The following is a 16521-nucleotide window of genomic DNA, read 5'->3' on the forward strand; positions in this document are numbered from 1 at the left end:
CCAGATGGATGGAGTAGTGGATGGTTGGTGAGTCATGTTTTGGGCTGGAATCATGGGGAGAGAGCTGGTAGGGCCCTTTAGGGTCCCTGACGGTATGAAAATGACCTCTTCAAAGTACGTAGAGTTTATGACTGACCACTTTCTTCCGTGGTACAAAAAGAAGAACCGTGCCTTCCGTAGCAAAATTATCTTCATGCATGACAATGCACCATCTCATGCTGCAAAGAATACCTCTGTATCATTGGCTGCTATGGGCATAAAAGGAGAGAAACTCATGGTGTGGCCCCCATGTTCCCCTGACCTCAACCCTATTGAGGACCTTTGGAGCATCCTCAAGCAAAATATCTATGAGGGTGGGAGGCAGTTCACATCAAAACAGAAGCTCTGGGAGGCTATTCTGACATCCTGCAAAGATTTTCAAGCAGAAACTGTCCAAATACTCACACATTCAATGGATGCAAGAATTGTGAAGGTGATATCAAAGAAGGGGTACTATGTTAACATGTAACTTGGCCTGTTAAGTTTTTTTGATTGAAAGAGCTTTTGATTTCTTTAAATATGACCTCCTGATGCTGCAAATTCAACAAATTACCATTTTAGTTCTCTTTACAACCTTTAAAATGTTTTCATCTCTGTTGTGCATAATAATTTGAAACAGTGCATTTTGAGTTATCATTAGGAGATTTGTTCAATAAACTTGAAGATTATATTGACTGTCATTTGCATCGACTATTTAGGAATATCAGCGAAAATGAGCGAAAAATAACATTTGCATAATAATTTGGAACGCGGTGTAATAAACCATCAGTTATTGTTAGCAATAAAATGTGTTACCTCAGACATTTACATGCAATCTAATAGACAGAAATAGGCTGCTTTAAGGTGACAAAGGTCACAATTTGCACCAATGGTATGTCCGCCCCTGTACTGTTCTACTCTATATATTATAAGTGCAAAAATGTGTCATGAGTCAAATGAGGCCATTTGGGAATCAGCAGATTATTTTATAAAATGAATTACAGGGGTTTCCCTTGTTTAGGTTGCATTCCCTGTAATAAGCACTTTGGCTTGGCTCCCACTCTGTGGCTTTTTGTTAGATCTGCTGTATCCAATGGCTTCTACTACGGATAGAGCTAAACAGTGACAATGACATTTGGCAGAGCTCGTGGCTAAATGTGGGTATTGTGACACTTTTGAATTGTTGTTGGAAGTTGTAGCATGCGGTAGAACATGCTAAGGCCTCGTTCACATCTGCGTTGAGGTCCCGTTCTGACGTTATGTCGGCGCATTCCGTCAGAACGGAACCCTGAACAGACACAAACTGACACAAACGGAAACCAGAGGTTTCCGTTTCCATCACCATTGATTTCAATGGGGATGGATCTGGTGCCCATGGTATCTATTTGTCTCTGATGTGCACCAGACCTGTCGTTGTGCTGGAGGCAATAGCGTAGTCGACTACACTATTGCTTCGCTATTGCTCCCGGAAAAACGACGTGAGATGTGAATGAGGCCTAAGAAACAACGAAGAGTCTCTTATGATACATTGTAACAGAAGGACAAATAATATGCTTTATCCCTCAGTATAATTTGTGCTTTTTTGTGTGAAGAGGGCACCTGATGGTGGTCCCCCTCCTTGCTTTATAACTCTCCTTTACCAGACCTCCCAAACATCCTGGCTTCAGCGGGACAGTCCCGGATTCTGGACGGTGTCCCCCTGTCCCAGGTGGCCGGGGTAATGTCCCGCTGTCAACTGTATCTGAGTCCTCAGGACGCAGATACAGTTGAACCCTATTCTGAATTAGTTCATAGCGGAGGAGCAGAGGGAGCTCCTCCGCTCGCCGAGAACTCCCCGGGCACAGCGCTGTGCTCGGGGAAGCCCTTGACGTTACTGTCCATATATGGACAGTGACATCAGTGGCTACTCCTTACGCGGAATCCCCGTTGCCGATGATCTGGCTGGGGATTCCGCTCCTAGAGGAAACCACTGAGGGCACTTTCCATATATGGACATTAATGTCAGGGGCTGCTCCTGGAGCAGAATCCCCGGCCAAAGTCAGCAACGGGGATTCCGCTCAAGGAATAGCCACTGACGTCACTGTCCATATATGGACAGAAACGTCAATGGCTCCCCGAGCACAGCGCTTAAAGTAGCGCTGTGCCCGGAGAGTCCTCATCGAGCAGAGGAGCTCCCTCAAATCTTCTTCTCTAAACTAATTCTGAAGCAGGGAGCTGATGGTTCCCTGCTTCAGAATTATTGGCTACTCCTTGGGCGGAATCCGCTCCTAGAGGAAACCCTTGAGGTCACTGTCTATATATGGACAGTGACGCCAGGGGCTCCTCCTGGAACGGAATCCCCGGCCAAAGTGGGCAACAGGGATTCTGCTGAAGTAGTAGCGACTGACCATATATGGACAGTGATATCAGGGATTCCCTGTAGGAGCGGAATCCCTGGCCTATGCTCTGGATGGTGATTCCACTCCTAGAGGGAGTCCCAATGGTGCTATCTACAGGGGGTTGGTGCTATCATCAAGGGGTGTGTGGCACTATCTACATGGACACTGTGGCACTATGTACATTGGCACTATCTACATGGGCAGTGTGTCACTATCTACCAGGGCATGGCACTAGGGGCAGCTAAAGGGGGCATTATGCTGTATGGGGGAAATTGGACATTATACTGCATGGGGAAACTGCATGGGGGCATCTGTATGGGCATTATACTGCATGGGAGAATCTGTGTGGGCATTATACTGTATGGGGGTATCTGTGTGGGCATTATACTGTATGGGGGCATCTGTGCTGGATTTATACTGTATGGGTGCATCTATGGGGCAGTATACTGTATGGTGGCAGCTATGGGTGCATTATACTGTATGGTAGCCGCTAGGGGGCATTATACTGTGTGGGGACAGCTATTTGGTATTATATTGTGTGGAAGGCACTATCGGAGCAAGATAATGTGTGGGCTGAACCGGGTGTGTATGGGTGGGGATTGGGTGGATTAGAGGCGTGGCTTATTAGAAAAAAAATTGTATACTAATACAATACACTGTGTCACTATGACACAGGCTGCTGTCAGGGCAGCACATAGTGTGCCCTAACAGCAGGCAAACTGAACAGACAGCCCTGGGGTCCTTTCTAGGTCCCTACGGCTGACTGCAGAGGGATTCCCCGGTCTTTGATCACGTCATCGAGCACAAATATAGGATTTATTTTGGATAAAGACTGTTAACCACAAAGTATCACATCCCACAGTTATATGACAATTCATTGTAATTACAGGATGTGAAAGCTGTAATTTATTTTATATTTATATATCTTCTCTAAATATATGTTGACAAAAGTTTCCAATTCAACCATACGTGCATTTTGCCTTAAAATGTGGGCAACATAAAGTTCTGGAAAACTTGATCATACATTATGTAGTTGTGAACGCAGTAAACAACTAAAGCATATCTAGCTGACACAGGGGGTAGCTATAGGGGTTGCAGAATTTGTTGTGGCACCTGGGTCATAGTGTCAAATGAGCCCTAAGTCTTCTTTGCCACATAAGAAGACACCAGTATCATAATTGGCACATGGTAAGTGAGGAGCCCTTGTACAGATTTTGCATTGGGGACCTGGAACTTCAAGTTACTCATCTGCTCCAGTGATGGATTAAGCAGACCATAAGCCCTGGGCTATTCCTCAAACTTAGGCACCCCTGCCATGCATGTCTATAGTCAACACCACCTTCCTGTGATTGCATTGACAACTGGGTGTTACCATTCTCCTTGTCAAACAACTGTGTTCCTGACAGTGTCTAATCATCGCTGACAGAATCAGACTGTAAAGGGAGATATCCTCTTGACAAGGGTAATGGTAACACCCAGTTGTCTATTAGTCCTGGGCTACACACAGACATTTTGTGGAATACAAGTATTTTTTATAACAGAAATGTCAGGAGAAGTGACAGACCCTCTCTAAATCAAGTGACTCACAGGTGATGTCTTCTCAGATTGTAGACGTTCCCTTTTCTTCTCTATCTGGCTGTGGCTGTAATGTTGACTTCTGAAGACTGCAGAGTTTGCTGCCTAGACATCTTTGTCCCCTTGCTTATTCAACCATACAGTTAGGTCCAGAATTATTTGGACAAAGACATAATCTTCATGATTTGGCCTCTGCATGCCACCACATTGGATATGAAATGAAACACCTGAGATGCAATTTAAGTGTAGACTTTCAGATTTAATTCAAGGGGTTGAACAAAAATATCCTGTGAAACGTTTAGGAATTGCAACCATTTTTCTGCACAGCCTCCGCATTTTAGGGGCTCAAAAGTAATTGGACAAATTAACATTACCATAAATAAAAAAAATGTTTTAATACTTTGTAGAGAAGCAATGGCTGCCTGAAGTCTGAAACCCATGGACATCACCAAACGATGGGTTTCCTCCTTTGTGATGCTTTGTCAGGCCTTTACTGCAGCTGTCTTCAGTTGTTGCTTGTTTGCAGGTCTTTCTGCCTTAAGTTTGGTCTTAAGCAAGTGAAATGCATGCTCGATCAGGTTGAGATCTGGTGATTGACTTGGCCATTGCAAAATATTCCACATCTTTGCCTTAAAAAACTCCTTGGTTGCTTTCGCAGTATGTTTTGTGTTATTGTCCATCTGTACTTTGACGTGACGTCAAATCAACCTTGCTGAATTTTGTTGAATCTGAGCAGAAAGTATATCCCTGAACACTTCAGAATTCACCCGGCTGCTTCTGTCTCCAGTTACATCATCAATAAACACTAGTGACTCATTTGGCAGCCATACATGACCATGCTATCACACTGCCTCTACCATGTTTTACAGAGGATGTGGTATGCTTGGGATCATGAGCCGTTCCAAGCCTTCTCCATACTTTCTTCCTCCCATCATTCTGGTACAGGTTGATCTTAGTTTCATCTGTTCACAGAATTCTGTTCCAGATCTGGGCTGGCTTTTTTACATGTTTGGCAACGTTTAATCTGGCCTTTCTATTTTTGTGGCTGATTAATGGTTTGCACCTTGTAGTGAATCCTCTGTATTTGGTGTCATGAAGTCTTCTCTTTATGGTAGACTTAGATACTGATACACCTACTTCCAAGAGAGTGTTCTTCACTTGGGTAGATGTTGTGAAGGGGTTTTTCTTCACCATGGAAAGGATTCTGCGATCATCCACCACTGTTGTCTTCCGTGGTCATCCAGGCCTTTTGGAGTTCACGAGATCACCAGTGAGCTCTTTTTTTTTTGTCAAGAATGTACCGAACTGTTGGTTTGGCCACTCCTAACATTTGTGCTATCTCTCTGATGGATTTATTAATTTTTTTCAGCCTAACGATGGTCTGTTTCACTTGCATTAAGAGCTTTTTTGACCTCATGTTGTAGGTTCACAGCAACAGCTTCCAAATGAAAATGCCACACCTGGAATCAACTTCAGACCTCTTACCTACTTAATTAATGATGGATTAATGAGGGAATAGCCCATGCAGCCCATTAAATATCTTTTGAGATAATTGTCTGATTACCTTTGGTCCCTTGAAAAAGAGGCAGCTACATATTAAAGAGCTGTTATTCCTAAACCCTTCCTCAAATTAGGATGTGAATACCCTCAAATTAAAGCTGAGAGTCTGCACTTTACGTTCATATTGATTATAGAACTGTATATTCAATATGTATTGGTAAACAGCTAAAATGCCAAAACTTGTGTCACTGTCTAAATAATTCTGGACCAAACTGTATACAGTAACACAAATAAATGTAGACCCCAGAGTCCCATGGTAATCCGCCACTGCTCTGCCCTGACAACTCCAGTTACAAGATTATTAAATATTCTGGATTATCACACAGTCATAGAAAAAAAACCTCACTTGTAGGGTAAGAAAGTCCAACAGAAAATCCATGGGAGAATTACGGCCCCATTCATTTCTATGGGGCCATGCACACGACTGTGGTTTTCACGGTCCGTGCATGGCCCAGGAGCCTCATTGCTCATGGCCCAGTCTCATTGAAAATAATGGCCGCGGCCATGTGCACGGCCTGCGATTTGCGGGAGGCTCGCGGGTGTGTGTGTGTGTGTGTGTGTGCAAGATATGCATTGAATATGTCACTCAACAAAGTTATGTGATTACATATTTTCTGAAAGAATGTAAAGTTCAGTTGCATTCTCACACAGAATAAGGGTGATGAGGGAATATTTTAAAGCAACATTTAACAGATGTTAAAGTAGAGATTACATGCTTGAAGTAGCTAGGAATAAAATGGTTGATTTATTGGCTTGTCTAAAAGAAATCTATAATATTACATATGTAGAACCTGAAGAATAAAAAAGCTTATGCTGAGTTCATACTAGCGATAGTCTCCGTTTCATCAGAAGATCCACATTATAAGTCAATGTGTTCCTTCACATCATAGCTGTGTAGGCTTTGTTAATAACGGAAGTCATGACTTTAGTGTGAATAGGGCTTAATAATGTCTTGAAAGCTGCTCTATCATACAATTTATAATATAAGGCAGTTATTTTACATGTATGCTCACATGCCATTTATCAGCACCAATAAACTAAAATGCAGCAAATTCTTTGTTTTGCAGATGTCCTTCCATGTCCAGTTATTTTGTGGGATTCCTCTTTATCTCCAACAGACAACATCACACAATCTTCTATAAAACTCAAATGGAGAGGTTACCAAAAGATCCTTACACATAAGTGTTGGTTGAATGGAAAAGTCCCCAAAGCAGATCTGGGCTGTCCAGAAATTCATCATCATGAGTGGTCCAAGATGGCACTTTTTGATTTTCTTCTTCAAGTAAGGGAACAAATTGTTACTATAATGAGTTTTAATGTTGACCAAACATCAGGACAAGCCTTAGGGGTGTGCAACCTGTCTGTCGCACAGGGTGCATCATCTGTTAGTACTGAAGGGGTGCCGGTGGCAATTATAGCCTGGTCAACTGGAGCTTTCACCCACAGTCTGATTTTTTCCTGAACCTATGGAAAGACAGCTGAACAGGATGTAGCTATATTTCCTAGTTTATTTATTTGGCAGAGTTTTTTGTACACTGTATGGTTGTAATTTTTGGGCACTAAATTGTACATCATAAAGAGAAGGCCTAATAGAAGGTACTGACATGGCATCATCCAAACTTAGGCAAGCTCTGCTGTACATGTTATAATTAGGTAACTTTTAATAGGACATGGGAGCACTATTTTTGATAAGGTGTAGTTGTAATCACTCAGGACTTTAACGCATATACAGAACTATCTTATGCAGGGTACTTTACATAGATTTCAGTGTATACCTCATGTATATAGAGAGTGCTGTACGGATGTCAACATGTGAGCAATCGCACTATTCAACACTGACATGGTCTTTGAGCTTGCAATTGACAATAAATGTATACACATGTGGTATATAAAATAAAACCTGTGTTTTTAATACCGGAGCACCCGTTTACTATACCTTTAGAGCACCAACAGTAGGTGCTTCATAATCAGAAGGTCTTTGTTTTTGGACTGCATAATACAAATCTATTATGTTTAAATGAGAATGTGAAACCTGAAACAAACATATTTATTGTACCAGTGACATGTCATGTGGATAGTGTCTCTATATTCTAGTTATAGATAATACATTTGTGCAGAAAGAATTTAGAAGACAAAAATAGGATGGCTCCCTACAGTAATGGCTCCTTTGTGCCGTAACATACACAACTGTCCTTTCGTGACTATGCTATGTCTGGAATGTAATATAAAAATCATGTGAGGATTATATTGACCCCAAACATAGTACAAGTCTTTTAGAAATAGTTTGGAGTGTGTCACACTTCAGAATACGTGTCAGCTTATTAATAGGTGTCGGCTTTTCATCTTATAGGCCCTATCAACAGCTCAGTCAGATGAGTGGGAAAAATGTGAGAGTGTAACCCTTGTAATCCCACGTCCTAGGAAGGTTTTTATCTAGGAAAAAATACATCTGAAACAAAGAGCTTTATGAATGTGCAGAATTGGTGCGTTTGCAGTGTCCATTCACCCGTACAGTTATTCTTTATTGGTCTTGTAGTTTAATGGTATTATTCCAAACCTTCATATGAACAAATAGGGTCAAATAAAGGTGTTGTGAATCCAAATAAAACATTCTCCCGTCCCCCGCACACATAATAGAAAACAGAATGGTTGGATCCATTGCTAATTGTGTAGGTACTATGTGCAGCCAAGTACTTTACTCTCAACACTTATCCCAAAGTCTCCAATGTTATGAAGGATGAAGTAATGGCGTAATTATTTCGACTTTTCAAAACTCTGCACGAAATATCCGCAGCAATTTACAATGCAATGCAAGAGAATTGGATTTAAAAAATCCCCATTAACAAAATTAGTAAAAGATCGATGTGTATTTTATGGCATGCTGCCGTTTTGAAATTCAAAGTGCAAAATCTGTGCACAAAGTCTGTGTGAAAATACGCACACATTCGACATGTAGATTCTGCTGCAGATTCGCAGCTAAATCTGGGGTGGAAATTTCCTCCACACTTATATTTTTGGCCAAGTTATGACCATTTTTATATTTATGCAAATGAGCCTTTCTTATGTACAACTGGGCGTGTTTAAAGTTATGTCCAACTGGGCGTGTATTCTGTGTGTACATCTGGGCGTTTTTACTTGTTTTACTAGCTGGGCGTTGTGAATAGAAGTGTATGATGCTGACGAATCAGCATCATCCACTTCTCTTCGTTACCAACCAGCTTCTGGCAGTTCACAGACACACAGCGTGTCCTCGCTCATCCGACGCGATGAAGTTCCTGTGGGAGGAAGTGAGTGACGTTACAGCGTGATCTCGCAAGGACACGCTGTGTGTCTGTGCACTGCCAGTAGCTGGGTGGTAACGAAGAGAAGTGGATGATGCTGATTCGTCAGCATCATACACTTCTATTCACAACGCCCAGCTAGTAAAACAAGTAAAAACGCCCAGATGTACGCACACAATACACGCCCAGTTGGACATAACTTTAAACACGCCCAGTTGTACGTAAGAAAGGCTCATTTGCATAAATATAAAAATGGTCATAACTTGGCCAAAAATGCTCGTTTTTGAAAAAAAACAAACGTTACTGTTATCTACATTGCAGCGCCGATCTGCTGCAATAGGAGATAGGGGTTTGAAAATCTGGTGACAGAGCCTCTTTAAGGGATGTGATTAAAAATCTACCAAAAAAAATTCCCCAGGCCTGGATGGAATTCCTTACGAGGGTTATATTGGGTACCAACGTGTTCTTTTAGAACACCTCTACAATGTTTTTATTGCTTCTTTTTCCCAGGTAAAACTTCCCCCTTTTATGATTGATGCAAATATTATTCTAATCCCAAAAAGGGTAAGGATCCACTGAAGGTGGACTCCTACCAGTCTATATCGCTTTTAAATTCAGACATGAAAATCTTAACTAAAGTGCTGGCCAATCGACATATGGCAGTTAACCCTTCCCTGGTGGGTCCAGACCAGACTGGGTTTCTTCCTGGGAAATCAATAATCTGAAATCTCAGGAGGGCCTTTACCAATATTCAATATGGCGGTATAAAAGATAGGGATTTGATAATCTGGTGACAGAGCCTCTTTAAGTCTCATCCACTTTGCTGCTACTGTAATACGCGGTGGATTCTCCACCTGAAAATCCAGACGATAGCGATACAGTGAGAAAGGAACGGGGTTAGTATATTATGGTATGACTAGGCAAATTGGGTGTCTGGGAAAGCTGAGTGGCAAATCTTGGGTAATGACAACCATTAGTTATCAATCGATGATAGAGCTTAACTATTTAATGACTGAATATAGTTTTTAACAACCTGAGAGAAGAGAAGAACTCAAGGATTTATATTTACTTAAAATCATAAAAAAACAGTAAACCGTGCCACTACCAATAGGTTTGAGGCACCAATAAATGCAGCACAATAGGTAAATCGTAATCTGCCAACCGCGATAAGGGTAAATTTACAAAATAAATGAATGGTTATCCGCAATTCTAAGCATAAACATCACCGTAAAAAACAGGGATAGGGGTTGAAACATCTTAGAAAGTATGGAAAATTATAGAACAAGCGGTATGTTAGTGTACGAAGAGACAAACTTACGCAAAGGTTCTGTCAGTGGAGTCTTTCCATTGGAGGCCCTTCCGATTCTTTCATATGGCGGGCTCAACTAAAATTTGCAGTCCATGTTGTGCAGTCAATGTTGTGCTCTATAAGTCATAGTTAGATTAACAGAGCACAACATGGGACGCAAACTTTAGTGGAAACCAGACCTGAGCCCACAAAAGGAAGAATCGGAAGGGCCTCCTACGCAAAGACTCCATTGACATAACCGTTGTGTAAGTTTGTCTCTTTGTATGTAACATCGCGCTTGTTCTATAATTTGCCCTACTTCCTAAGAAGTGTCAACCCCAATCATGGCTTTATACTATGATGTTTACTTTTGACTCTGTATTGCAGACCTACGCTGCTGAGTGCTGTAGTCCACATCTAGAGATTTATATTTACTGGTGATACTAGGTAATCATGTTTTAACATACCCTTTTTTTATTTTTTTATATGTAACTACAACATTGCAAAAGTTGAGCATGTGATATTTCATGCCTGATATGACATACAACTCCTTACAATTCAAATGTTATTTTTACTGCACTAAATATTTTTGCACTTTGCACTCAAATAAGTAGTTCAGTAGTTCTGAGTCTTCAATGTGTGCAATGCATAACACTTGTCAATAGTCGCAGCATTCCTCACCACCCAGTCACATTCCCCACGTCTACAGAGTCCATGTTAGCAAACTTCAGGGAATCATACTCTAGGCTCCTTTCCGGGTGGTTCTAATTCAGATACCAGCTTTATTGCCTCGAGTTAATAAAATACAGAGACATGGACGCTAAGCAGAAGTGATGTATTAACTAATGAGTTATTGCTACCTAATTATAGCCAGGAAAATGTCAGCACATTAAAAGTTATGGCCCTAAAATCTGTATGTATGTTGTAGTGAGTGAGGCTAAGATGCCTCTTGAGCTGATCATAGCACACTTGCACTTAGGCTTCGTTCACAACTGCGTCAGTGCTCCGTTCAGGCATTCCGTCGGAGCTCTCCGTCAGAATGGAAACCTGACTGAAACAAACGAAACCATAGGCTTCTGTTTGCATCACCATTGAAATGCAAATGGTTTCCGTTTGTCTCCGTTGTGCAAGGGTTCCGTCGTTTTGACGGAATGAATAGCGCAGTTGACTACGATATTGCTTCCGTCAAAACAACGGAACCCTTGCACAACGGAGACAAACGGAAACCATTTGCACTGGATCCGTCACCTTTGAAATCAATGGTGATGCAAACGGAAACCTATGGTTTCCGTTTGTTTCAGTCAGGGTTCCATTCTGACGGAAAGGTAAGACAGATTGCCTGAATGGAGCCCTGACGCAGATGTGAACAAAGCCTTAGCAGCAGTTTTTAAACACTGTTCAAATAATTCAAACATCATTTGCTTTAACAACTCTTAAAATCAGAAGTACTAGATGCAAGTTCACAGTACAATATGTTGTAGGAAGTTCTTTAGGGTTTCACTCGTAAATGTCCCTGTAGCTGCAATCAACCTCCGGTCATGGAGCTTGAGGGTTCTTAATTGCTGCAAGAGAGAATAACAGCATTGAATATAAAAGTTCAAAGGTGTGATTGTATTTTATGCACAACAAATGTAATAGTTGTAGGCAGAGATATCTACTATACTACTGCTATATAAACAAATGTTTAGAGAATATACAATGTTATAGATTCTACACAGTGTGGTCTTTGCGTAAAACGTAGCCTTATGAAGTCACCCCTCATTATCTAGAAATTTTTTTTATTTGGGATACTCTAAGCAATGTTTTCAATGCAGGTTATCTCTGTCCTTAGTCCGTCGATCAACCTCCAACTTCTGGTCAGCCACAGATATCAGTATTTCCATTTATTACTAAGTGTAGGTTTTGTAGCAACAGGAATGCAAGAATCGTATAGAAGAGAGGTCGACAAGCAAGCAGGGGCATGTGTACCAGTCCATGCAACTGCTATAAGGCCCATAAGCAGAGGAAACACATCTGAACATGAAGTGCAGTGCAAAAAGGCCTAAAGTCGCAATTTGCACGACAAATTATGACTTTTGGACCTTTTTGCAACTTTTCGGACCCAGAAAACTGGCGTAGAAAGGTTAATAAATGACCCCTTCAGACCTCATGGACATGACCGTCGGCCGCATTTCCCGGACCGAACACATTTCAGGAAGTTCAATGTTAGAAGAAAGTTCTTCAGCACATCCATAGAATATATCGTATAAAAAGAGCTTTATTAGGTGATCTTTGAAAAAATCCATAGAGAACACAGGTAAGACGTGTAACATGCTATGAGTAAGAACAGTTTTTGTTCGAAACGCGTAAGCTGTGACACGTCTTACCTGTGTCCTCTATGGATTTTTTTAAGATGACCTAATAAAGCTCTTTTTATACTATATATTCTATGGATGTGCTGAGGAACTTTCTTTCTTCTAACATTAAATTTCTTGCCTGCCTGCAAGCTCCCTTTCCATTGCACTCCATTGAGGAACTACAGATCCCAGAATGAAGATTGGGTGAGCACACTTGTGGCTTTTTTGCTGCTTTTTTTCTCCCTTTGTACAGTTCAGGAAGCCGGACTTCCTAATGTCATAGTTATATATGATGCTAGGAGTCCCTGCCTCTCCGCAGAAATACTGTCCCACTCTGCAATCATGTTTTCAGTACGAGACAGTATTTCCCCATTCAGGCAAGGAACTCCGGCTCGCTGAATTTTGTTAGGTCCGGGAAATGCCGCCGACATACGGTCCATATATCACGGACCAAACACGGTAGTGTGCATGAGGGCTTAGTGTTCCAACTTTGTAACAGTCTCTTTTTCAAGAACAATGTACTTGGGGACTGATATGTAACTCAAATCTGAATTTCAGACCCAATGATGCACTATATCTGTAACAGAAGGAATGAAATGGTGGGTGCCACTAGAACAGGGATAACTGAAAGCTTTTCTTTTCTTTTCTTCCTGTGACCTTGCATGGTTATTAATCCCAAGTGTTGTGTCTGAAATGAATATAGTAACATCATGTAAGCACTGGTATGTATATAGCTTAGTATTTTTGGAATGGACCTAGTCGCTTTTATAAAGCAGACTTACTTCAGACAGTAGATGAGGGAATGTGTGTGGTTGCGGCAGTGTGCCTCATCATCATGGAAGAGACCTTGTTCTATCTGGCTTAAAAGCCTATATTTAGCAGCGGCATCATTCTTTATGTTCTCCAAGCTAAACATAGTTTTGCCAGGGAGGTGGCCTGAATAAACAGGAAACTTAGTCAATTTCCTGAAATAACATTTAGGTGCAGAATGCCTTAAATATGATCTGATTTGTTCATTTTAAGTTAGAATAAAGGCTTAAATTCATAATACATTCACTATGCCTAAATAACATGAAGGAAATTATGCATTTCTAAATGGTAATTCATAGAAAATATATTATTCTTTCAACTGCTGATCAGGGGCGTTGCTAGACTGGGGGGTATAATGTTGGGGGCGTTGGTTAAAGTTTAATTAAGGGCAGGAAACAGTGGCTACATATTTCGCCATAAACATATGTTCCGCTTTAGCACAACCCTCAAATAATTTGCTCCTTCATAAGTATGTATGACAAAACTTCTATAAATAACACAGCCGTAACATGACCAATCAACAATATACACCATATCTCCCATGCCAGCCAAAGATTGTCCCTTAGAACTGCCATAATGCCCCCATGACAGCCACAATGCCCCCATGACAGCCACAATGCCATCTATGTCCCCTAATGCCAGCCACAATGGCCCAACAACAGCCATAATGCCCCCCTCACAGCCATAGATTGCACCCATGAGAGCTACAATGCCTCCATGACAGCCACACATCTCAATGACAGTCACAATACCATTTGCAATAACTCTTATGCCAGTCACTATGTCCCCTTGACAGTCACTATGCCCTCCAATGCCCCCTCTGTTGCCTGAACTCAGCCCATGCTTACCTGCCATAGGTGGTCTTATCTCTACATCTGACATGCAACATTCAGGTCGGCACCCTGATAATGTTCCAGATAAAATTAAAAGTAGTGTCAGGTTTTATATTAAAACAAATATTTTAACCATTGAAATTATTTTCACTATGTGCATCCAAAATTTGATACGCTGCAGAATTTACACACACACACACACACACACACACACACACACACACACACACACACACACACACACACACGGGCCCAATAAGTCTAAACGTCCCGAGTTTCTAAGTTCATAAGTAGGATGCCAGGCCTACAGAGAAGCAGTGAAGGGAGAGCAGTGAAGTGATCTGGTTAAACATACAGCACCAATACAGTTATATCTTACTATTCCTGCAAGCACTATAATGACTGTTAAAGAGGCTCTGTCACCAGTTTATAAATGCCCCACCTAATCTGATAGGCGCTGTAATATGGATAACAACAGTGGTTATTATTTTGAAAAACAATCATTTTTGAGCAAGTTATGAACAATTTTAGATTTATGCGAATTAGGTTCTTAATGCCCAACTGGGCGTTTTTTAACTTTTGACCAAGTGGGAGATGTAAGGAGAAGTGTATGACGCTGACCAATCAGCGTCATACACTTCTCTTCATTCCAGCCCAGCTTGTTTCACTGCACAGCGTGCTGTCACATACACCCACATTAACTTTACTGAAGTGTTTTGAGAGTAAATAGACATTGCCTCCAGCCAGGATGCGATGTCTATTCACACTCTTGACACTTCGGTAATGTTTCTGTGGGACTTACTCACACAGCACTGCGGGATCTCGCGACATTGGTGAGCGTCATACACTTCTCTTTACAAGGCCCACTTGGTAAAAAAGGTAAAAAACGCCCAGTTTTGCATTAAGAACCTAATTAGCATAAATCTAAAATTGTTCATAACTTGCTCAAAAAGGATCGTTTTTCAAAATAAAAACCACTGTTATCTACATTACAGCGCCGATCACATTATGTAGGAGATAGGCCACTTATAATCTGGTGACAGAGCCTCCTTAAGTATGAACTGGAGGTTGTGCTGGAATATTCGGCCTCTAATGAAGAAAAGTCCAATCCCTGCTTTGATTATATGAAGAACAGAGATCAACCAAAGGAGGGGAATCCCTTTGTCATCCTACTGTCAGCCCCCTTGACCTTATGTTCAATCTTAATAGAAGCCTGAACATTTTATATTTATTAAATGTAAAAATGTAGTAAAATACATATATTTTTTTCACAGTGGAAAAGTAATGACCAAAACAAAAAATCCTCTATTAGGACAAAAAAAAAAAAGAGAAAGTATAAAAAAACAAGATCGCACCAGCATCTACAGGATTGGCTCGAATCCTGAATCTCCCCATTCCCCCATTCTTATCAAGCAAGTCTCGAACAGCTTGGCAAATTACTGCCCCCTGTTGCCTGGTTTGAGGAATCTCCTCTGATTGTTTTGATATCCCTGCATCCAGGTCATAGGCAATGAGTGGCCAGTGTTAAATCCAAAGGGTAGGATTTGACTAGTATAGACATACTGATACAATAAAATCGGGAAATTTAAGGTTAATTTATAGATGAAATTACAAGACTTTGATACTCCAATAAAGTCCTGTGGGTCTGGTACTTTTAATTCCACATGTGAACACATGCTCTTTATCTATAATATAATAAATTGTGTTGATATCATGACATAGACACTATGAGTTTAGTTTGCACTGATGACATTTTTTTAATATAAATTTTCAGACTTATTCCTGTCATTTTTACCCAGGTTTACAACCGTCTCGATAAACACTGTTGTGGCTTCAGACCCCGAAAAGAAGATGAATGTGTGCAACAAGGGCTACACTTGAAATGTGATAACCCGAGCAATATAGACCTGACACATATTGTACAAAGGAAGCATGACCCTCGGCACTTGTTTTTTTTTAATAACAAAGGATATTTTGATAGAAGTGAAGATAATCTGGATTTTAAATTGTTGGAAGGAATTAAAGAGTGAGTATAATATTATTGATGGGGTTATGACTCCTACACAAAGCCAATTCGGATCAGCTGATAACAGATTTCGTAAAACATAGAACACCTGTAAGCAAAGTCAAGTTTGGCATCGTCTAACAAAAGAACTGTTGTTTATATGGATAAACTTTCAACAAAATGTAGTACTTTAGCCCCTTTTAGCTAGTAGGATAAACATGCATTAAAAGCAAATTAAAAGGGGTTATCTGGGAATTGCTGGTACTATAGCAACTTATCCCCATCCATAGCAATGGGACTGAGCTGCAAGACCAGACAGCCCATAGTCAAGAGCAGCGCTGGTTCTGGAAACAAAAGTAGACAATTTTTTCTAATTCTGCACACCCCTTTACAAATAATATGATGCCAAAACATAATATTAAAGATTTAAACAAAAA

The 16521-nt window shown here is 40.8% G+C and overlaps 1 protein-coding gene across 1 annotated transcript in view; it reads left to right on the forward strand.

The window, feature by feature from the left end:
- Positions 1-16521, forward strand: part of GASK1B (golgi associated kinase 1B) — a 60062-nt gene that overhangs the window by 41188 nt on the left and 2353 nt on the right. The window contains exons 2-3 of the mRNA XM_075860300.1: positions 6599-6813; positions 15879-16105. Of these exons, the coding sequence (XP_075716415.1) occupies positions 6599-6813; positions 15879-16105 (442 nt within the window). The remainder of the gene's footprint in view (positions 1-6598; positions 6814-15878; positions 16106-16521) is intronic.

The sequence above is a fragment of the Rhinoderma darwinii genome, chromosome 1 (assembly GCF_050947455.1).
Source record: "Rhinoderma darwinii isolate aRhiDar2 chromosome 1, aRhiDar2.hap1, whole genome shotgun sequence".
NCBI classification, from domain to species: Eukaryota; Metazoa; Chordata; class Amphibia; order Anura; family Rhinodermatidae; genus Rhinoderma; species Rhinoderma darwinii.